Raw genomic sequence first — 21,423 nt, forward strand, 5'->3', positions numbered from 1 at the left:
CTTGCATTCTCGTGAATTATCTCCCCTGCTCGGTATCATAGCAAAGCTTTCGCCTTCCGCGCCGATGGAGCATCCAGCTTCAATACCCTCCTTGCATTACCACCCATAAATGCTGCAATTACTTCGCGTCGCAAACCTCCTTCTTCCAACAGGTGTCGCTTAACGCTATCTACACATGCGTTCCAAGTCAGTTGGGGAAAGTTTGTCCCAAACATGACCTTTTTGCTGCCAGTCGTGTTGGCGAAAGTGACCAACTCCGGAGGATAATATTTCGGAAGATATGCGCTGGTATCGATATAGACATTCTCATGCTTCCAAGCGACGGCTACCATTTCGGCAGTCCAAGGATATCCTATATGGCCGCATATGATTTTCAATTGAGGAAATTTCAGTGCGATGGTGTCGATGTAAGGTATTGGGCGTCCCACTTCGCTCGGACAGAGAGGGCCGGTGTGACCAACTTGTGTACAGAACGGGATGTCAAGCTCAACACACTTGACGTACAATGGCCAGTAGTGAGCATCCGTGGGTGGCAAGCCCCATAGCCAAGGGACGACACGCAAACCCTTGAAGCCCTCGTTCACCACATAGTGCTCGAGTTCTCTGACAGCATTAACTGGGTCGAGCAAGTCCACGGATGCAAGGCCGAAGATTCGATCAGGATAAGCTCTGGTGAACTCGGCAACTTGGTCGTTGGAGAATACTACCTGGCCAGGCCGGCACCATGATGCCAGACAGATTTGCGATACCCCTGCCGAGTCCATCATGGCCACCAACTCCTGCGGTGTGGGTCGACGAGCGAGGAGAGCAGGATCGGCATGACTTTGTTGGAAGAGGCGCTTGGCTTCTGGTACACCATCCTAGAACCCATCGTCAGAAGCCTCAAACAGCATGCGCAAAGGGAATCAATGGACGCTTCAGCAAGTGCTTGGGGGAACGTCTGGTGAACTCAAGACCCAGGACAGAACACATACAAGGGCGATCGGATTTGCCCACACATCAACAATGGGAACATTCAGTTCTGATGCCATGGCGACGAGTTCTCACCTACCGAGAAGGATACAATTGTCCTCTGCAGGTCATGTCCAGTGAATGAAGGCCGGTAAATACCGAGTACGGAGGATTAAGCGGTGGGCGGTGAATGAGCCGAGGCAACAAGAGACGAGGCTGGCATGCGTACTTGGTAGGGCGTGCAGGGCGTGCTTACTCGCAAGGCTGGGCCCCATCGACTACTGGTAGACCAAGCGGTCTTGAGGTGCCTAAATGAGTCGGTGGCGGTGAGTTCGGCCCTGCGGAGCGAAATACTCCCCGCGATGCCGGATGCAATCGTGTTTTGTCAGCCGGGCTGCGATCCCACCTCTGAAATTTGAATCTCGCATCTGAGCGCGATGTTCCCGTGGTGCCCGTCGGGGCAATTGCTGAGAGTTTGGCTGGAGATCCAAGTCTGGGACGGATTACTCAGAATCGCACAACCAGGACGCCCGATTCCACGTCATGGGCCTTCCTCGTTCATTTCAAATGCTCGCCTCGACCTCAATCTTCACCACTCCCCACTGCTAGTCTAAATTGCCTTTGCCCAGCTCACATGGTCGGACCTGCACTTCCGGATCACCTTCGACAGCGTTATATTTATCACTGTTCTGGGAACGCTACACGTCTGCAAGGCTCCTAGCCGGGCCCAATCGGGTCTCCATTCGTCTTCACCAGAGGCATACACTATGTCTCAGACACTCACGCAGCATCCCAAAACGGGCAACATGGCCCAGGTAGGTCCCGATGCTCAGAACATTCAATGGGATGGTTCTGACCCCGGGTCAATTCAGGCCTGCGATCTTTGCCGGTTGAAAAAGAGGAAATGCGACCTGAAAACAGCAGGCGGTAGGTGCTCAGCGTGCGAGAAGTCCAAATCAGTGTGCCAGATGACACATGTCACCAAACCGCGCGAGAAGCGGAAAAAGTTGTTGACCTCCCCTCCGCCTGTAGGATTTGGTCTAACAAGGATTAGGAAACAGATGGAGAACCTTGAAGAGCGCCTGAAAAGTCTTGAGGAACTGATCAAAATGTCGGTCGCGGCAAAGATTTCAGAGAGCGGCCTCCCGGAACGGGTGGATGTCATGACTCCCTCATCGCTACCGTCGACCACATCCCCAGCGGAACAGACCTCGTATGTGTCGGATACGCTTCTAGCGGAAGTGGCAGAGAGTACCCAAACATCGCCAGGCCAGACACTGCTGCAAGCGCTCGGTTCCAACCAAGTGAGAGGAACAACTGGCGACTTCTCGCGATCACTAAGCAGGGACATCAACCAGATGGGGACCGACGTAACTCAGGAGTGGAGCCCCAGCTCAGATTCGCAATTTACCATAACAGCCCCGGCTCTCGCTACAACGGATGAGGAACTTCGCCCTCAGGTCCGTTATAATGGATCGAAAAAGTGCTCGCTTCCGCCGGTTCAAGGCGGGCTCTTCTTGCTTCAAGAATTTCTGGTGGATTTCAACGCGGCAATTCCACTCTTCGATACAGCAGTTATCACATCATTGTTCCATGACTGTTATAATGGAAGGGTCAACGGGAAGCCGATCGAATGGGTCGCACTAAAGGTTGTCCTGGGAATTGCACACCGCCTGCGTGCTATGAGTCCGTTGGGGGTGCCTCAAGACACGGAAAATGCCGAAATCTATCTGCAAGAATGCCTCGACGCGGTTCCGGAACTGCTTGTACTACGACCGTCCTTGCTCCTGGCCCAATGTTTTCTCGGCTTGGCCGTGGTAATATCAACTTCCTCGCGGCCGTATCCAGCCCAAACATTTGTCTCTCTGGCACTGCGCGTCGTCCAGGATCTTCGAGTCAATGATCCACAAGGAATCGAACTAATGAACACAGTTGATCTAGTCCAGCAGCAACGCGTTTTCTGGATTGCTTACTTCATGGAAGTAGACATGAATCTTAGGGCAGGAAGATTACCGAACTTGACTCCGAGACTCATCAATGTTGAACTACCTACGGATGACCAGCCAGATGCAGCTGGGGAAATCACTGCCGCTAATGGGGAGTTCAAGGTCAACATCTTCCGACTTCATGTGGAACTTGCTTTGCTCCAGGCTGAATTTGGGGAGCAACTCTCGTTACCACGCAAAGCTCGAAAGTCGGAACATTCAGAAGATGTCGAGCTACGTGCAATCAACTCAAGGCTGGAGAAATGGCGTCGAAATTGGATCTTCGAGCTCGACGCCGAACATCTGCGTGCGGCTTTGCATCGGTCGGATTTGGTCCACTTTGTCGTCCTAGAGTCAACATATTTTTCGACTGCCTACGCCTTCTGGGCTCGCATTTTGCCAGCACCCGGCACAAGAAATAACGCCTTTTCAGCCCAGGGGTTGATAGAGGGAATGTCGAAACAGAAAGCGGGTATATTGCACAAGGATGCTCGAAGATTTATCGACCTTTTGAGATTGATCCCGGGCGACGATATTGCTTGCAATTGGTGAGTTTGGCCGGCAGTACTTATCAGATACTTAAAATTGAGTCCTGAGCTGAACGAAAAATGATTTGCAGGCTATCACTGGAAACCATTGTTTCGGCACTGGTTGTCGTCCTCGCCCACATCATTTTCAACCCACTCGACGAAAGTTCCGTGTCAGACTTCAGTGTGTCGAGATATATGCTGCAAATTTTGCATCGGCTAAGCAACATCAGCAAGGATGACGGACTGGTTGCAGTTCAAAACTTGTGTGTAGACCTATACCTGAGGGCCGAGAGGGCGTTGCAGGGAGAAAAGTCGCTGCGGCGTTGACCTTCCCAAAACCGCACCAGAGCCAGGGACAAAATTCATCTCCCAGGTACATCGACTAGACGGAATGGACGACGGACACTAGAACGGGTGGACAGCGACATGTACATGTATTGGCAGTATATACCCTGGGATTTCATGTTTAGTGGTTATGTTAGAGGACAGGGGTGCCTGTGTGAGTAACAACTGCCTCACTTGCCAGCCTCATTGCAAAGGGACCTCTTTGTAGCTTCTCTGTTCGTACCTGTTCTGTCTATCCAGTAGGAGGGAATAGGGGGGAAGGGGAAAAGGGGAAAGGGGGAAGGAGGAAAGAAGGAGAAATGACGCCTTCGCTTCCCCGCAAAAGGTGCCGCGCCCAGCCCTGGGCCCATGCCTCGCCTCCGCTCCGCCCTCTGACTAACACTCCTTCTCCCATTATCTTCGCCCATCAGCCTCTCAGGCCTCTTCTCCTCAAAGCGAGTCCCATCATCACGTCCCTTTTTCTCTGGAGCCCTAATTTGCGACACTGTCATCAACGAGAACGACTGCTCATGGGGCGCCAATTCGCGCGGGGTCAGAACACGCATCGCTGATTGAATCAATGCCGTTCAGCCAGACCCAGCAGTCTCCGAGTGACAAAGGAGCCTGATGTCGTCCCAAACCAGCTCTTCTGATCCTCAACCAAAGCGCCAGGGCAAGCATGTCACCACCGCCTGTCTGGGCTGCCGCAAACGCAAAATAAAGTGCGACGGCATTACTCCTCGATGCTCAAACTGCGTCCTCTACGGCCAAGAGTGCGTCTTCCAGCATGGCGTGGACAAACGGAAAATTGCTCCTAAAGAGAGATTGCAAGCATTGACGAGCTATTGCCAGCAACTCGAGTCGTTACTCATCGCCAATGGCATAGATATTCCTCCCCCTCCACCGCTCCATGTTCAGAGCGTCTCGGCGGACAATCAAGCTGTATCATCATGGCCGGTAGAAACACCCCTGCCCCAGAGCTTTCCCCCGGTCACACCCCAGCCAGATTTCGGTATATCAGAATGGCATGGTACGCCCGTTTCGTGCTTGGAAGATGAAATAACGTACTGAATTGGGCCCAGGAGAAAGCGGCCACCATGTTCGGAATGCCCCATTCGTGGCGGGAAACCATCTCGATGATGGCTACTTCTATTCTGAGTCTTCTCCGGATGTGCCTCATATCGACAGTTCGAATTCCGACCTCAAAACAACAACAGTTCCTACTCATAGTGAGGACCTTTTGCTAGATCAGCTATCAGGAAGGATGGGCTCGTTACAAATCGCTGAGGACGGACAGTTGCGTTTCTACGGGGCTACTTCTAACTTGCACATTCTTCATAATGGACCGCTCTCTCTATCGCGATCCAAATTCCGCTCTCCCTCCGAACAAGGCGCCGATCTGCTTAGCGGAGCGGGTGTCGGTCATTTTGTCGACCAAAGTATTGAAGACCACCTCTTGCGACTCTATTTCACTTGGGAAGAGCCTTCGATTCATGTTGTCGACGAGTCCATCTTCTGGCGCGAACGAATGAATTGCAAAGCCGCAGGTCAAGTTAGTATGCTATACTCAGAAGTATTGACCAACGCAATGTGAGTAACTTCGCCTCATTGATGCTTTCTCGTATGAAATTTTGCCACTGGTTGTTGGCTGATCATCCTTCTCAGGTGTTCAGTGGGAGCGACCCTTACCTCTAGGACTTATCCTCATTTGCCTGATCCTCTATCGGATTTTTTTGCCACCAGATCGAAATTGCTTCTGGAACTCGAGATGGACGCACCCACTCTGTCGACAGTTCAATCCTTGGTCATTCTTAGTGCCGTTGAGGCCCTTCTGACAAGGGATGCACGTGGCTGGCTTGATAGCGGTACAAGGTGCCCCTGCAACATCAAACTGGTTGACGCTGACTGGGTCGCACAGGAATGGCTGTCAGACTTGCAGTTGATTTAGGCCTTCATCTTGATCCGGAGCCATATGTTCAGGCAGGTTTGATCTCATGTGAGGAAGGGATGATTCGGAAAATAATATGGAGCGGAGTTTTCGTTCACGACAGGTATTTACATCTCCTTTTGTGCAAACTGTGGCAATCCAATGACCGCATACCAGGATGTGGAGCTTGTACGTTGGGAGGCCCGTCGCACTGGACGACAAACATATAACTGTACAGTTCTCCGCAGAAGAAGCTAACCCAGGTCGGGTCCCAAGGTATTGGTCTCCTTATGATGACAGCGAGGCAATAGATTTGCCTAGGATGGTGGACTCAATTGACGAGCTGGGCATTTGGAATGTGAAATTATGTGGACACATGACCGCTATCAGGGAAACGCTGTAAGTTTCTACGTGGTGCACAAAGAAGGTTCTGACTCGAATCAGATACCCTGATGGTATGACGGGTCCGACGAACGCCAGACAGCTGTATCAGTTTGCCAACCAGATGCGTGACAAGCTGTTGGGTTGGCAGAGGAGCCTCCCACCCAGCTTGGCTGTCAATAACCTAGACAAAAAAGCGTTCTACCTTCCACACGTTCTCCAGCTCCAGTGGGTAGGCACGCTCATTTATCATATTCTAAAGGCTGATGGAGTCTTAGCATGCAATATCATACCATTATGATCATCACGTTCCGACCATTCTTCGCGTCCGTCAAGACCCTACCGGGTCTCACCACGGGTGAAATTACGACTGGTCGCAACCATTGCACAAACTCGGCCAATTTCCTGGCAAGGTTAATTCAGACCTATCGCCGCCAGTACAGTCTCAGGAGAATCAATGTTCAGGCCGTCCATCTCGTCTTTACGGCGACGTTGATCCATGTGTTTACGGCTTGTGCAGCAACGGATCCAATTCGAAGCAACAGTGCATGGAAGAATTTGGAGATCTGCTGTCAGGCATTGAGTGAATTGGGGCTTGCCTTCAAAAGCGCCTCAAGGGCACTCGAGGTTATCATGGGCATCAAGAGTGATCTGCTCAGGCGATCGAAGTCGAACATCAAGCGACAAAATCCATGGAGCGACGCCCAAGAGGCGGGAACTGCGCCATCGAAGAAGCGACGACCCACCAATGCCGAAAGTGATCTCTTGCAGACACACCAATCTCCTCAGAGCCAGGGGAGCTCCGATTTTGGCTTCAATTTGAGCGAGGCAGACCCTGCATTTAACTTTTTCGATACCTCGTACGACGACTTTTCCCTCGAAACTCTGTTTTGGAGTGGTTATACCAACCTCGAACTGCCTCACTTTCCCCCTCAAGAACCGTGACGCCGTCTGGATTAGCCAGTGGGGAGACGCTACCACTCAAATTGCAATCTACATTACCCAGATTCAAAAATAAGTGGCAAAGTCTGTCACACACTATGTACCTCAAGAGTGCTCAATAACGTCAAAGCGACCGCCATATCGAATATAATTGACATTATTGGATGAATAACAGGAGACTACTGTTTCCAAGGCAAATTGTCAACAAAGGCCACCTCCGTTCTAAACGCGAAGGGTTTTAAGTGGGCTACCTTTTCAATTCGGCCTGGCGTCTTCTGGTCTACAGTTGACCGGCATGCACACCGCCAGTCACGAGGACATCAGCGCCGGTCGTATACGCTGCTGCATCGCTAAGAAGGTATCCGACGATCCCTTTGAGATCAGTTCTGTCGCCTATTCTTCCCATTGGCGGTGCAGACTTAAACACCGTCAACAACTCAGGTCTTGTGAGGGCCAACCCTTTGGTCATCTCCGTGGCGATGAAGCCAGGCGATACTGTGTTTACTCGAATTCCAAGGGGAGCCAGTTCCACTGCCAACTGCAGGCAAAGAGACCTGACAGCACCTTTGGAGGCGGCGTATATGTTCAGTCTCTGAGTTGGCAGGGCAGACTGAGCTGTCACCGATGCTATCATTACGATACTCCCTCCAGTGTTCTGGGCTCGCATTTGTTTGGCAGCCAGTTGCGCGCTGAGCATTGTGCCCATCACCTGCACCAAAGTTAGCGGCCTTGTCGACGTGGGCATACCTCAAACGCACATTGACTTGCAGAATCTTGGCCGCTTCGTCCCAAGTGGTGTCGAGGAATGGTTTGTCATGCACGATGCCAGCCGCTGTGACGCTGCAACCGCGATTAGCAGCGTTCCCTCCGCGATATAAGTTCACCTTACCAGTTGTCTATCCGACCGAAATCTTCCACTACAGCTTTGAAGCTTCGAGTTAGGCCATCCGGATCAGTTACGCTTGTGCTGGAAGCACACCTGTCAGCAAAATACCCCGTAACTTTGGCACTGGTAGGCAGACACACCGATAGTATTTAGCCCTCACGCCTAGTCCCTTTTCGAAATCAAGAAAAGCATCAGATGGCTTTTCGAGAATATCAAGAACAGCGATGTCGCTTCCCAGTTCCGCAGCTCCCCTTGCTAGCGCCAAGCCAATGCCTCGTGCTCCTCCTTCGGCCGTTCAGAAACAGAGACCAGTCTGAGTCCGGTTCTTGACGTACCAGTGACGACAGTGACCCTGTCTCTGAGAGACATCAAATCCTGTATCGACCTCATCCGATAGGCATCTTCGTCGGACGCCCCGAGCCTGGTCGCTGGAGGTGTGTTCGCGGTCGACATGGCTCGAGCCTGGCGAGCGCCCTCTCTCGCAACGAAAGGCCTCGGGACTATGAGGCGGGTTAAGGGTGTCGGGTGAAGTATGCGCACAGTACGGGTTCCGATGCACATCTGTCTGGGGTACATTCTCGATTCTACCCTGGTAAAGACGTGGTCCCCTACTCGTCAGGTTTGCGGCTTCAAGAAAAACAGCAAGATGCAGGACTCCGAACGAAATAAAACAGATGCCGTTCGTCACAGTGGATTGGAGATGCGAGCGGGAAATTGCGGTCACCCTGCCTACAGCCCGACGAGTCTCATTATCACCCTTGGTACTCGGTATTCCGTACATGGAATCGAGTTCCCCGGGTTTCAATTCCCGCAACGATGCGGGGGTGGGCTTCCGTACCACACACTCAACCAATCACAGACTGCCCGGCCCCGAAGGTGGAGCCTGGTCTCGGCATCAATTGTGTGGGGTACTAAGTCATACTCGACATACATATTGAGAAGCCACGACTCGACAACATGGCTTCACCCCTTTGTCCACGACCCGTCTATCTCTCACTTTGCTACAGTAGCCTGCGTTCAACAAGTTGCCCATCATGCAATTCCTCAAGTCCATCAAAGGCCGAACTCTCTATCGGATTATGAGCATATGTTGTTCTCTGTCCTTCTGCATGTACGGCTATGACGCTGGGGTCCTCGGAGGCGTCCAAACCACAAAACCTTTCCTCGACGCCATGGGCCATCCCACCGGTACATATGTCATCCCCATGATTGCTTCTTCATACACCCTGGCGGCCGCCGTCTGCTCCTTGGCAGTTACCGTACTGGGTATGCCTTTGGGACGACGAGGCTGTATCTTGATGGGCGATGCCCTTGTCATTGTCGGAGCCAGTATCCAAGCCTCTTCCTGGTCGGTCGCCCAGATCATCGTCGGCCGCGTCCTCTGTGGGTTCGGCATCGGTTTCATCTCCTGCAGTGTCCCAACGTACATGGCCGAGATGAGTATCACTTCGAAAGAACGAGGACCAGAGGTCGCCATCCAATGCATCTGGCTGATCAGTGGCGTCGCCCTAGCATATTGGGTAGATTTTGGCATGACACGCTTGACAAACCAAGTCTCATGGCGGTTTCCCATCGCCTTCCAAGCCTTCTTTGCAACTGTGTCCATCATCGGCATGTTCTTCTTACCCGACACGCCTAGATGGTATTACGCCAAAGGCCGCGTCGCGGAAGGCGACAGCATCGTGATGCGGCTCCATGATCGCCCGCTCGAAGACCCCGCCGTCCAAGCCATGCGGGAGGAAATCCTGGCCTCGATCAAACTTGAAGAAGAAGACGAGCATAGATTCAACCCCTTGGATCTATTCTGGGACAGGAGTGATCTAAGAGCTGGTCGCCGGATCAGGATTTCCTTCATGATCCTCTCCATTCAGCAGATGATGGGTCCGTATCTTGCCCGCCTGAACGGCGGATTTCTTGCTGACGTATGTGACAGGTATCAACCTGTCTGTCTACTACTCCACAGTCATCTTCTCACAAGTCGGCCTGTCACCATTCCTCTCTCAGCTCCTCGCGGCGGTAATGAACACCGGCTTTGCCCTAGGAACGTATCCTTTACCCTGGACGATCGAACGAGTCGGTCGCCGTGGCGTCTTGATTTGGTCAGCGGTCATCTTGACAATCTGCATGCTCGTGTTTGTAATTATGATCGGTTTGCCGCATCCGACACTGGCGACGCAGTGGACCGCCGTGGCTTTTGTGATCATTTACAATTTCGTGTTTGGATATGGCTGGATTGGTGTCCCTTGGTTGTACGGACCTGAGGTGAGTCTCACACGTCATGTGAAGTGCACCGCTAAGAGCTGTTCCCCCCTTGTCTGAATTCTCGAATGAGGAGTGTCAAGCAAAGTTCACACTGACCTGGAGGATTTTGCACAGATCGCACCGCTCAAACTTCGCCACCTCGGCGGCGCGGCTGGGGCATTCGGAGAGTGGCTATTCAGCTTCATCACCGTCTTCGCCGGAGGCATCGCACTGCAGAATGTTGGATGGAAAATCTGGATCTGGATGCTCCTATCCTGCGCCGTAGCCGTGCCGTTTGTGTACTTTATGTGTCCCGAGGTATGTCCTCCTCCACCACTGCACAAAACGCTCCTCGGAAGTCATGAATATTCTTCTTTTGCCCCTCCCTCCTTTCCCTTTTTTTTGCATTCACTTTTTCTCTATCGAACCGCGCGAACTGCGGACTCCAAGCAAGGCCCTATTCTAACTGATTCGCCCCTTCTTGGGGTCGCACTCTACAGACCACAGGCAAAACCCTCGAAGAAATCGATCTGATCTTCGCGAAACCCGAGATTCGAGACTCGGCCCTTGCGGCGCGCATGGTCCACGACCGTCACGCGGAAACCGTTCTGAGGAAGGAGCACGCGATTCAGTTCGAGGAGAAGGAGGATGTTTGAACTGAGTCCCTTGATTTCCCATTCCGTGCGCCCATCCATCCATACATCCATGCACGACTCGTCAAGGGAAGTAAGGAATTCAGTAAACAAGCAATTCAGTGGCTTTAATAGGAAAGTAAGAGATTCAAGGGGCGGAATCGAAAGCCCTTCCGTATTATATTTGTCCGGTGTCAAGCTCGAACAACAGGCTCACGAAGGAAGAGAATGGTTTTCTCCCCCAACGACTTCATTTTTGATAGAGGATATGGTTTGAGTAGACTTTTTTCTTTCCCGTCCGGCCGGGAAGGAGCACAACGGAATAGAAGCAAAAGTAAAAGTCATAGTCATAGTCACATCAAAGTCACATCAAGCAATTGAAAAACAAAACAAAAAAACAAAGTAGCCAAAGATGGCTCAAAAAGGACGAAGCGGTCGTCGTCTCATCGAACGCAGCTAGCACCGTAGGTGGAGGACAGAGTATCCTCTCTTTCCAAGATAGAACGGAACCGCTCATTGCCAGCGAAGGCCACCCCCGTGCTAACAGCGAAGGGGGCTTTGGGTTATGCCGCAGTTTCCAGCCCCTGTATATATGCCCGAGTGGTTTTCTCGCAGGAGAGATCCATCCCCAATGAGACCGCCGCAAGTGTAAGTCGACAAATTCTCCAGAGTCCAATCTTGTATAAAGCATGATGGGGCTAGTGGAATTTTGTCTTGGTCTTTTGGCCGGTTGATCTCTAGCCATTTCGTTGTTGTTTTTTTAATTCGTTTCTCATATTCCCTTCTGGCGGCCGAGCAAGTATGTCGCCAACACCCCTCTCGGAGTGCTCTGAGGCACTGGGGATCCTATACATAGTGCACCGGTTTTTTGTCCAAAATTCATTCTTTGCTGGCTCATCCTGAATGTGGCTGCTCTCGAGGTGGTCATACATACTCGACCTTGATGTTGTAGCAGTTGATTAATGGCTCCGTCAACCACCCCTGGGTGGAGAATGTCCCCATCTCTATTGTATCGGGCAGCACAAACTTTCGTGCCAGCTGCAAAGTGATCTCTTGAAGTTTTCTGTCGAGCCCACGGCTATGTATGCAGGGCGGGCTTCGAGCTTGGTCTGGCTTGTCTATTTCAAGGTCAGAGGGCCCTCTCAATAAGTAGCGTAGATGTATCAGCACTCGGTAGCCGAGCCGCCGCTCTCCCTCGGACTCGGAGGCGTCTTCAGAGGTGGCTTCAGCCAAATCAGCCGAGGCTATTTGTGAGGCAGGAGAGCGATTGAAGCTGAAGCAGTGGTATGTATATATAAAAGAAGAGGAGACGTAAAGCACACAGAGCAGAGTTAGGACGAGTAACTAGGTCTCCGACTAATGGCGTATTAGTTCCAACTCTGTTCTGTGTGCTTGTCTATAAAAGGACAAAGGTCAACAAGCACAACCGGGTTTAAATACCTCGAGGTATCACGCAGCCGCGAGACTGCCCGTGTCACCACCAGCCAGTGTCACCACACGTATCACTGCCCTTATCACCAGGTCGTGAATCTAACTAGCAGAACATGAAGTGCGATTGTGTGCGAATGCGAGCTTCAAATCCTTGGCGAGGGAGTGAAGGACGCACAGCAGTAGCAGAGGCAAATATCACTGAGGTGAATCTAAAGAGAGTCCAAAGTCGACAAAACACTGCTTGCGCGGCTGGTCCAGGATGGCGGGCAGTCTCGAACCGGACAATCGCGCCCGTTGACATCGCAGCGAGTACCATCAATGGCGACGAGATTGGTATTGTAACAAGGCAAAGTGGCTGTGCTGTGCTGTGCTGTGCTGTGCTGGGCTGGGCTGGGCTGGTCTGGGCTGGTAGAGTGGTAGCAAAAAGGGGGGAGAAGTTGTCTAGTCACATGTCAAACCAAAATGGGCTGGCAGAGTGCCATTCATTACAGTTTGGGCAGAGTATCATGAATTCCAAGGCCTTTTGGTGCGTTCTACCTAGTTCCTGAGTGTTTGACCAATCCTGTCCTGTTTCTCGATGCTGCCGCTGTGCTAGGTGCTTGTAGCCCTAGCCGCTGCTCCTCTGGGTGGTGTTGGTGGTGTTGTCTTGTCATTGCCAACCAGAAACGCGTTCTCGATTCCCGACCTGCTGGACAGGCCTCTGTGCGTTGTTGCACGTGCACGCCGAACCCTGAAGTGCTCTGTTACAGTATAAACGCGACGGCGATAAAATGGGATCCGCAGCCGGGCTAATTGCTGTTCGACCCGTGTCTTCCTCCATATTATCGGTGTGTTTAGTTCTGTCGTTGGTCGTTCATGTTCTCTCATTCGTGGTTTACATATCAACGTTTATTATTTACATCCTATAAGCTCACGATTATTTATAGAGCTGTCCTTCCTACCGTGATCATGTTTACTGACGACAATCCGCGCCAAAGTCCTTCACGATGCTACGAGAGTGATGGAAGAGTTAAGAGGCCATGGCGATTGTGGAGAACGAGCCTGATGACCCGCAGGTGTGGCAATTGAGGAAGGTGGTGCAGTCCTAAGAGGAGAACTTCTTCAGTGTCTCTGATGGCGACTCAGACTCTGGCAACGAGGGAGGGGGAGAGGGAGAGGCACAGACTACAATTGTGCAGAGCCAAAGGTGATGCCGAGCAAGACAAGCTTCCGACGTCAACCTAAACCACTCCCATGGAATAGAGCGTAGAGGTGACGAGAGACACGAGGTGAGTGTGCGTTAGCATCTTGATATTAGAGGCCAAGTTATGGCTGCGGGAAACAGTCCAAGCCGCTGGGAACATGGCCGACAAATTAACCCTTGATCGGCTTGATATTGTCGACCAACGGCCAAATTGAAACTTTTTCCAGAACCCGGATCTTACAGCGGAGGACTTTGAGTGTTCCACTTATTGTTCAATTGGGCTCGTGAGATAATGACGGCGATGCGAGAGCGTCACCAGGACGCAGTCACCTCCGCCTGCGACGCAACGACGCGATCGAACCAGGTCGACCCGTGCGGCCGCGCCCAGTCCGACAGAAAGAAGGTGCGAAAGACTCGTCGATACGCTGGCCACCGGCAGTAAGAGGGCAAAGACCCCGGTGGGAGAGGAGCGGGGTCGGCTGCTCTGCTGCCGCTGCTGCTTCTCTCGAGTGATTGCTCTTGTTGTTGTTGTTGTTGTCGTCGTCGTCGTTGTAGGACGTGCTCGGCAAGACGGTGCTGGAACCACTGGACCTGGGCTTCCCTGTTGCGGTCGACGGCGGCGGTGGACACGCGCCAGTCTCTCAATGAAGAGGACGGTGGTCGCATTTTGCGGCGCTCTTCGAATGCACCGAGATAGTAAAGCCACGCGTGGGCGTCGCTGTACAGTCGCATCTCGTGCTTGGTCGCCACCGAGGAGATGAGTTCCATGACCGACCGCAGATGGCGCATGATGCCCGGGGATGCATCGCGGATGTCCCGCCCACTGATCTTCGCCTCGTGTCCTATCGCGCGGACATAGTAAAGAAGGCCCAGCGCCAGGCCGGCTTGGGTCAGACGCTCGCCTGAGGAAGGTGTCGCAAGTCCTTCACCGCCACCAGATGGCCCTCGCCGCCACGGTGGATGGATGTTCTCGCGGAGGTCAAAATATATCTGGAGGACTTTGGACATAAGGTATTCGCTCTGCGTGACGAACCAGGCAAAGGCCAGCTGCTTTTGTTCTGGCGGACCCCAAGCCTCGTCCGACACTTGCATGCCATCCTCGCAGAACGCCGCTTGATGACGTGAGGATATGAAGAGGCGTCGCAGCTCCGGGATCTCAATGGCTGGGTTGATATTGGCAAAGGCTGTCTCGGGTATTGGAGGCAGAATTTGCTCGGCTAGGGCCCAGATTGGTTCGACAGTGAGCCGATACCAGTTAGGATCAAAGTGAGTCCGCCGCATTGTTTTCGAAGCGTCGTCACAGTCGTCGTTGAGAGCCTGGATGATCATCAGGTGATCTACAATGCCGTCATTAAAACCTTGCATCATGCTCCCCGCCAGGACCTTGCCGTGGACCGCCACAGATGGGCTGTTGTCGGAATACACGGCCGCGCGGAATAACCAGAAGACATGGGTAATCAGCCCTTGATCCTGAAGAAGTATGCTCTTACCCCCTCCAGTGCTGGGTGTGTTCTCCAGCGACTTCCGGAGGAGCTCTGAACTCTTGGTCGTGAGAATCAGGGCTTGCCGGCTCATTTTGAGCCGTCCATTCTCGGGCAGCAGCGTGGCCATGTTGTGAAGAAAGCTCGCGATGCAGGCCAAGGCCTGACCCTCCGAGTTGAGGCTCCCAGCGGCAAAGCCCCAGCCTCGTCTCGCCGTCTGCGCCGGTAACCAACTGCTATCATGCAGCACGTTAATGGGACCATTAGAGTCCCCATACAGCCGGCGGAAGAAAGGGTTGAAGTAGAGGTTTGGATACAGCGCCTCGCGCATAAACGCCAAAACCTGGTTCACAAGCGGTGTGACGACCACTGACAATGTGGCGAATGGGTCGGAGTTGCCTTTCAACACAACTATTGGCGGCGTTGGGCGTCTCTCTTCGTCCGACGAAGAGTCGTACGTCGACTCTGATTTGAAGTTGGATCTAGAGTTCGAGCTGACATTGGAACCAAAACTAGGGCTGCTTGTGTGACGCCGCGGCGGTAAATGCATCCTGTACATAGCTTGGGTTCGTGGTGCGGAACGATGAATGGCAGAGGAGCCACTAGCGGCTCGACTTTTCCCGAGATGACCAACTCGAGCAGCATGTGATCGTCGCTCCTTTTCACTGATCCCATGATCCTGAGGCGACGGGCCTTGCCTGATGGGAAAAATGAACTTGACAGTCCCGTCGGTCATGATGAGTCCGTAAGTCCTTCGCAATCAACGACGCAGATTCGCGTAGAATCTGGGTCCGAGGCTTCGGTCCCAGTGTTGATAGCCAACCTGCCGACGTCAAGTTGATTCCAGTCTCGCATTAGGAACACGGATGCGTTGTTGTCCTTGGCGGGAGCCGTGAAGTTTGGGACGTTGACATCATCGAACAATCCGGGTTCCGTGGAAAGCTAGCAGCTGTAATTTGATATTCAAAGGCAAGAGTTCGCGGGCGGGGCATAGATGTTTTATAGGTTTTTGAGAGGGTTCGATTCGTATTGCCGCTGGATTTGACTCAAGAAAAGAGTGGATGGGAATCTCTCCCGTGGCGCCGAGCAGCTTGTTGGCTTTGATCGCAAGCAGCTAAACGAGTGGGAGAGCGAAGTAACCCGACCACGCCCAAGACGACAGTTTCCCAAGTGGGCCGTCCATGAGTACTGAGTGATAGCTAGTGGTGTGGCCGGAGTCAAGGTTTTTCTCGTGTAGGGAGGCGCCTTCAAAAGGGGTGATGATCTCGGACTGTGCCAATGCAGCCGTTTATTAGTAGACGTTAAGCAACGGTGACAAAGAGCGGAGGTAAGGAGCAGCTGTACCAGGGCAGCCTGTTGTTGGTGAACGGGCAGTTCAGCCCACGCTCCCAAGACTTCGCGAGGCCCTTTAGCGAGAGTGCCAAGGCTGTCTCTTGGCAGCGGAATAGTCGGCCACGCCCCGAATTGGAAAATGGCACCTCCTGGTTTGGGCTGGTAGGCTGGGCGGAGACACCAACCAGCCGAAAAGCTGTTGGGTGTTGTCGGACCAGTAGGATGATTTGTGACCGTTGCCTTTACGAGGAAAAAGGTCGTCCTAGACAACTGCCAAGGAAAGCATTCACATAGAGTCCCGAGTATGCCACATCTTCCCGCCTCTTCTCTTGTGATGAATCAGTCTCTTCTCTAGCATTCGTGCGTCGATCGTCGGCGAGAGCAGTCCGTAACCGAAAGAGCGGAACCAGGCGCAAAAGGGTCTTCAGCCAAGCAGTGAAAGGATCATAGATTGATGGATGGGTAATACCCTGACAATGTTTCATCCGCCTCGTATATACGTAGATATCTACCCTGACCCCTTCGCCGAAACATAACGTGATATGACCCATGTGAGATATGGCCGTTGGACTTTTCTGATCGAAGTCACTCCATCTAGGATGGTGGCATCGGTGCGCCATTGCCCGCATACCAGCCATCTTTGGAACTCGCAGAGTTAGTATCCCGACAACCAGAATATTTAAAAGAGGCTTGTCTACCCCAATCACAGGTTTCAGCAGAGAGAAAACTTACGTGTGCGATTTGCTACGTCTTGGACGTACTTCGGTGTGCCATCACTATTAGGATCGCTAAGATCACCGCTCTCTGCGATGTGACCGGAATTGTATACCCGCAGCGCCTCATAGAAGTTTCCTTTTTGCTGATCTAAGCATTGTTTGAAATGGGTGGCGCCTGCCTGAACCATGCTGTCGATGTCGGACTGTTGTGGATTTGCGCTCTAAAGAAGATCATGCCCTCGGTTAGCACAATGCCCAAGTGAGTGTGAGACAGATTGGCATTCCGTCATCAGTATAACATACCGCCGATGCACTCAAACCCTCGCACCCAGAACACTGCATAAGACCACCGGTCCCAGCTCCGTCGGGGTCGACTGTTGTCTATCGTTGTTCTTGTCAGATCCACACCAAGAGACTTAACCACCATGATTAACCGGGAAGAACCTGCCTGGACGAAGCAATTCCCTGTACTTTCTTGCATGATGATGCACAGAAGTTGATAATCTTGCACGCCGCTTGAAGCGCTGACCGTCTGAATTGCCGTTTTAACCTGAAACAAAGTCAACACGGCCTGAAACACACGTATTCGGGCCATCCTTTTTGGCAACTGCTCCTGGATGTGATCCGACAGAGATTGTACTCACCATGCCAGCATAGTCAGCGCTACCGTGTCCAGCATTAGCCTTCTGTATGATGGGCTGAAACGTATTCCATAGATCATTAAAAGAACAGATATGGTCATCAAAATGAGCAAATGACGACGCAGGCCCGCTCTGGGGGTAATAGTGCGGATCGATGGGAGCGTTGTGGCCAGTAGTGCCGCCACCTGGAGTGCCGTTGCCTGTGGCGCCATTGCCTGTGGGGACTTTATTTACAGTGTGGTTAGGGGGCAGGAGGCTGGATATAGGACCGGTAGGATGGATGGCTATAGTGTGGTTGGGTAAAACATTGTTGCCTGTGGTGCTTCTGGCTAGAGTGTCATTGGCTACAGCACGGTTGACCGTAGTATTATTGCCCGTAGTGCCGTTGTCTGCAGTGCCGTGGTGACCGGTACCATCGTCAACGTAGGTCCCGTCAGCATAGTGGTCATCAGGATAGTGGTCGTCAGTATAGTCGTTATTAGCATAGTGGTTGTTGGCATCATTGTTGTCAAGGTAGTCCTCGCCAGCATAGTCCTCGTCAGCATGGTGCTCGTCGGCATAATCTTCGTCGGCATAATTCTCGTCGGCGTAGTCCTCATCACCATAGTCCTCGTTGGCGTAGTCGTCAACGTTATTGCTAGCCATGGTACATCAATGGAGTAGTGGCGTGTTTGAGAAATGCGAAAACGAAGGAATCGGTCTGGAGATGACGTTCCTCTGGTTGACGGGACTATTCAGGGAGTCTTGCCCTCATATAAGATCGAGCTTTATCCATTCCTGGTATATATCAGAAGAAACTGACACTATCAGGAACTCTGAAGAGATGCCAATAACCGAGGACGTAAGTATCGGCCCCAGTAATATGTATATACCAGATAATATATTTGGCCCAGGCGAGCTCCCTAGAGCGGCGAAAGCCCCTTTCCGCGTGAGACTGAGAGATCTGTCGAGCATGCGTAAGCCGGCAGACGAGCGCTCGTAAGCTAAATTCAGTCATTGGCGTCATTGCTGGGGCTAGTGCTTGCCGCCACAATCCTGACAGATATATCTGGTACGTGCTGCTCAAGAGTGTCAGTAATCCTCAACGCGCCCTGAGGGTTCGAGTCCCATTGTTGAATGCCTGTCGGCATCTTTTGGCTTGCTGCACTTTATTTTCGGTCTTTCAGCGCTTTATTGTGCCCGATTGACGCATCTCATTGTGTCTTATTGCTGACTGCTGCCTAAGTGCCCTCAGCATCATACGAGTTGGGGACCTTCGTTGGTAAACATGGCAAGATGAATACCCGAACAGTGTAAGACCTTGATGAAGCGATACATAAATTTAAAGATTTAAGGTTGGCTTGGCAAAGGGCTGAGGGCTTGTTCGTAGCGGCTTTGAATGGCCTGCAGGCCATGCAGCCCCAACCGCAGTCCCATTTCAATGCTTACTCTTGCTGTGTTTATAGACCAAGTCGGTTTTCTGCGTACCTCGTAGATACTTGTGGCTCGCCGAACATGTTTTCGAATGAGTCTGCACGGTCCTCAATCAGTGACCGAAAACACTCCCTGATGGACAGCGGATATTACTCCGTATATGTAGCGAAGTACGGTCTTTAGAGGGGAATGTTGGCCGAGTCATCGGTCCGTGGACACTCCCATGTCATATGATAATCTCTTCTCCTGCTTGTAGCCCTTATTCCTGTCATCATAAATACCCAACTCACTGCGTGACATCTTTGTCCTACATTAACCAGACCGCTGGTGCTTATGTCATGTTCACATAACATCATTGACATCCTCGAGATTGTACTTGCCCATTTTCCTGGGTGGAACTCTGTGCTGGAACAAATAGTCAATCTCCTGGAATGTGCGACCTTTCAGCTCAGGCACATAGAAGTAACTCCAGATGGTGCCTAAGAGACACGCTCCGCCAAAGACAAAGCCTACTTTACCCTTCAGATTAGCCTTGTCTGGGTTGACCATGTAAGGAACCACAATGTTCATCACTGTGCCGAACACAGCCTGGCATGCAGTGGCCAGACCAACCGTCTTGGCTCGGAGGGAGGGGGTGGAGACTTCACCGAGCAAAGCAAACGCAATGCATCCGATCGTGATCTGATAGATGAGTGCATAGACGACCGTGCAAGAGGCTTGGACCCAGCGGGCAGCTGAGGTGTGAACAACGTCAAGAATTCCCATCAGGACCAGCACAATGGTCATACCGATCATGCCCCAGACGAACAATTTTCTCCGACCAAGTGTGTTGATGGCGGCCCAAGAGATCATGACGCCAACTACACCGCATGCTGTGACTCCCACACCGAGGTCGAAAGCGTCCTTGGTCTGAATACCGGCAAGCTCGAAAAAGTAGGTTGAGAAACCCAATACGAAGACGATACCCGAGAGATGTTGGCAGGCAAAGGCGCCAACCGAAATGGTGGTTCGTACGAGGTTGGTGCCACGGAAGCACTGGTCCCATCTGGCAGACTTGGACAGTTCTGCGTCCTCCTCGACGGTCCTGATGATCATGGCCAATTTCGGGGATACGTCAACGTCCTCGCCATGCAGACGCTCTAGAGATCGTCGAGCGTCGTCCATACGGCCCCGGCGCACATAATGCCATGGCGATTCGGGCGCGAATGGGAGTCCGACAAGAAGAATGGCTGGTTAGATTCGTCAGATGTTGATAATCCTCGGAATGTGTGGATAGGGGTAGTCTTACCAACAAACAACCATTGAATGGCAAAGGGGCCTCGAAAAGCCCAGCGGTCGTTCCTGTCACCGAATCCTTTGATAACGGCATTCGAAAGGAGCTGCCCAATGACAATGGCGAAGTTAATGCCACCTGTGATCATACCACGAAGGACGACCGGTGCCACCTCGGAGCAATAGAGAGGGCCGATGGTCAAGTAGAATCCAAGGCCAATTCCAAGAATCAATTTACCAATGAGGAATGCCGGTCGAGTGGTCGAGAAGACCTCGCCAAAAATGCCCCCTGTGACAAAGCCGAGCCCTACGAGGAGAGAATACCGACGGCCGATGCGGTCAGAGATCCACGAGCACATGAAGCCACCAAAGAATTGGCCGACGCTGGAGATGCTGTTAAAGCCGCTCAGCCAGCTGGCGGGGATCACAGGTTGCCCTTTGTAGATGTAGCTACGCAGCACATTAGCCTCTGGATGGGTCGCCACAAAAAGCAGACGACAGAGGGGCTCGCTACAGACTTACCCGAATGTATACCGAAACTGTGGCACTGAGATCATGGCGCCATTGACCTGTGCGTCGAAGCCCCTGGCAAAAGTCGGTCAGGCTTCAGGTGGTGACTTTGGCGCGTGGTTGCTTGAAGCGACGAAGAGACTTACCAGCCAATACAGCTGAAGCCAAAAAAAACACACCAGAAGACGACGGTCCTATTCTTGGAAAGGGCCTCCCAAACCGAAAGACGGTGCTCTTCTTCAGCAGCTGCTCGAGCCTGTTCGACCTTTGGAGCCACATGTTCAATGATTGAGTCGGCCGCTTTGGCTTCGTGGTCGTCGATATGGAATTTCTCCATGTTCGGGGAATTGAATGTTCACCGTAGTGCTAGGATGACGCTGATGGGGAAGGTGAGAGAGGTTGCCACCTTGTCTGAGAAAGCCAGACTTCAATTGTAGAGGGGACGATGGGTTTTTATGTACGTATTGTTTCCTTTGCTATGTGATGATCATGATACATGTTCTGGAAGTCCCATTCAACCCCAGATCCATCCTCGAGGACTCCGTAGAGGTCGGTATCGTGCATTCCGGGATTCCGCAGATTTTCACATGGGGAAATCTTGCTGGGGAGAGGCTGGCAAGAGTTTGGGTAGCATTGAGGAAACGA

General features: G+C 52.2%; 8 protein-coding genes across 8 annotated transcripts; 3 read left to right on the plus strand and 5 right to left on the minus strand.

Moving 5' to 3' along the window:
- Positions 1-35: 35 nt before the first annotated feature.
- On the minus strand, positions 36-1,031 carry Z519_10181 (uncharacterized protein; the record flags this gene model as incomplete). The annotated part of the gene is made up of 2 exons (XM_016767898.1): positions 36-860; positions 975-1,031. The coding sequence occupies 2 exons, from the start codon at positions 1,029-1,031 to the stop codon at positions 36-38; spliced, it is 882 nt and encodes a 293-aa protein (XP_016615996.1).
- A 687-nt stretch (positions 1,032-1,718) lies between these two features.
- On the plus strand, positions 1,719-3,793 carry Z519_10182 (uncharacterized protein; the record flags this gene model as incomplete). Its single annotated transcript, XM_016767899.1, has 2 exons — positions 1,719-3,484; positions 3,556-3,793. The coding sequence occupies 2 exons, from the start codon at positions 1,719-1,721 to the stop codon at positions 3,791-3,793; spliced, it is 2,004 nt and encodes a 667-aa protein (XP_016615997.1).
- Positions 3,794-4,417: 624 nt separating this feature from the next.
- Z519_10183 (uncharacterized protein) lies at positions 4,418-7,043 on the plus strand (the record flags this gene model as incomplete). The annotated part of the gene is made up of 7 exons (XM_016767900.1): positions 4,418-4,820; positions 4,873-5,380; positions 5,456-5,655; positions 5,709-5,841; positions 5,895-6,116; positions 6,162-6,326; positions 6,377-7,043. 7 exons carry the CDS (start codon positions 4,418-4,420, stop codon positions 7,041-7,043), a joined length of 2,298 nt encoding a protein of 765 aa, XP_016615998.1.
- Positions 7,044-7,320: 277 nt separating this feature from the next.
- Z519_10184 (uncharacterized protein) lies at positions 7,321-8,379 on the minus strand (the record flags this gene model as incomplete). Its single annotated transcript, XM_016767901.1, has 5 exons — positions 7,321-7,749; positions 7,799-7,880; positions 7,930-8,007; positions 8,067-8,211; positions 8,262-8,379. The coding sequence occupies 5 exons, from the start codon at positions 8,377-8,379 to the stop codon at positions 7,321-7,323; spliced, it is 852 nt and encodes a 283-aa protein (XP_016615999.1).
- A 581-nt stretch (positions 8,380-8,960) lies between these two features.
- On the plus strand, positions 8,961-10,823 carry Z519_10185 (uncharacterized protein; the record flags this gene model as incomplete). The annotated part of the gene is made up of 4 exons (XM_016767902.1): positions 8,961-9,807; positions 9,860-10,188; positions 10,303-10,485; positions 10,668-10,823. 4 exons carry the CDS (start codon positions 8,961-8,963, stop codon positions 10,821-10,823), a joined length of 1,515 nt encoding a protein of 504 aa, XP_016616000.1.
- A 2,902-nt stretch (positions 10,824-13,725) lies between these two features.
- On the minus strand, positions 13,726-15,630 carry Z519_10186 (uncharacterized protein; the record flags this gene model as incomplete). Its single annotated transcript, XM_016767903.1, has 1 exon — positions 13,726-15,630. One exon carries the CDS (start codon positions 15,628-15,630, stop codon positions 13,726-13,728), a length of 1,905 nt encoding a protein of 634 aa, XP_016616001.1.
- Positions 15,631-16,820: 1,190 nt separating this feature from the next.
- Positions 16,821-18,228, minus strand: Z519_10187 (uncharacterized protein; the record flags this gene model as incomplete). The annotated part of the gene is made up of 4 exons (XM_016767904.1): positions 16,821-16,864; positions 16,959-17,163; positions 17,271-17,492; positions 17,587-18,228. 4 exons carry the CDS (start codon positions 18,226-18,228, stop codon positions 16,821-16,823), a joined length of 1,113 nt encoding a protein of 370 aa, XP_016616002.1.
- Positions 18,229-19,338: 1,110 nt separating this feature from the next.
- Z519_10188 (uncharacterized protein) lies at positions 19,339-21,115 on the minus strand (the record flags this gene model as incomplete). Its single annotated transcript, XM_016767905.1, has 4 exons — positions 19,339-20,225; positions 20,285-20,718; positions 20,791-20,853; positions 20,925-21,115. 4 exons carry the CDS (start codon positions 21,113-21,115, stop codon positions 19,339-19,341), a joined length of 1,575 nt encoding a protein of 524 aa, XP_016616003.1.
- Positions 21,116-21,423: the final 308 nt, after the last annotated feature.

This window comes from Cladophialophora bantiana (genome assembly GCF_000835475.1).
Source record: "Cladophialophora bantiana CBS 173.52 unplaced genomic scaffold supercont1.17, whole genome shotgun sequence".
Taxonomy (NCBI): domain Eukaryota; kingdom Fungi; phylum Ascomycota; class Eurotiomycetes; order Chaetothyriales; family Herpotrichiellaceae; genus Cladophialophora; species Cladophialophora bantiana.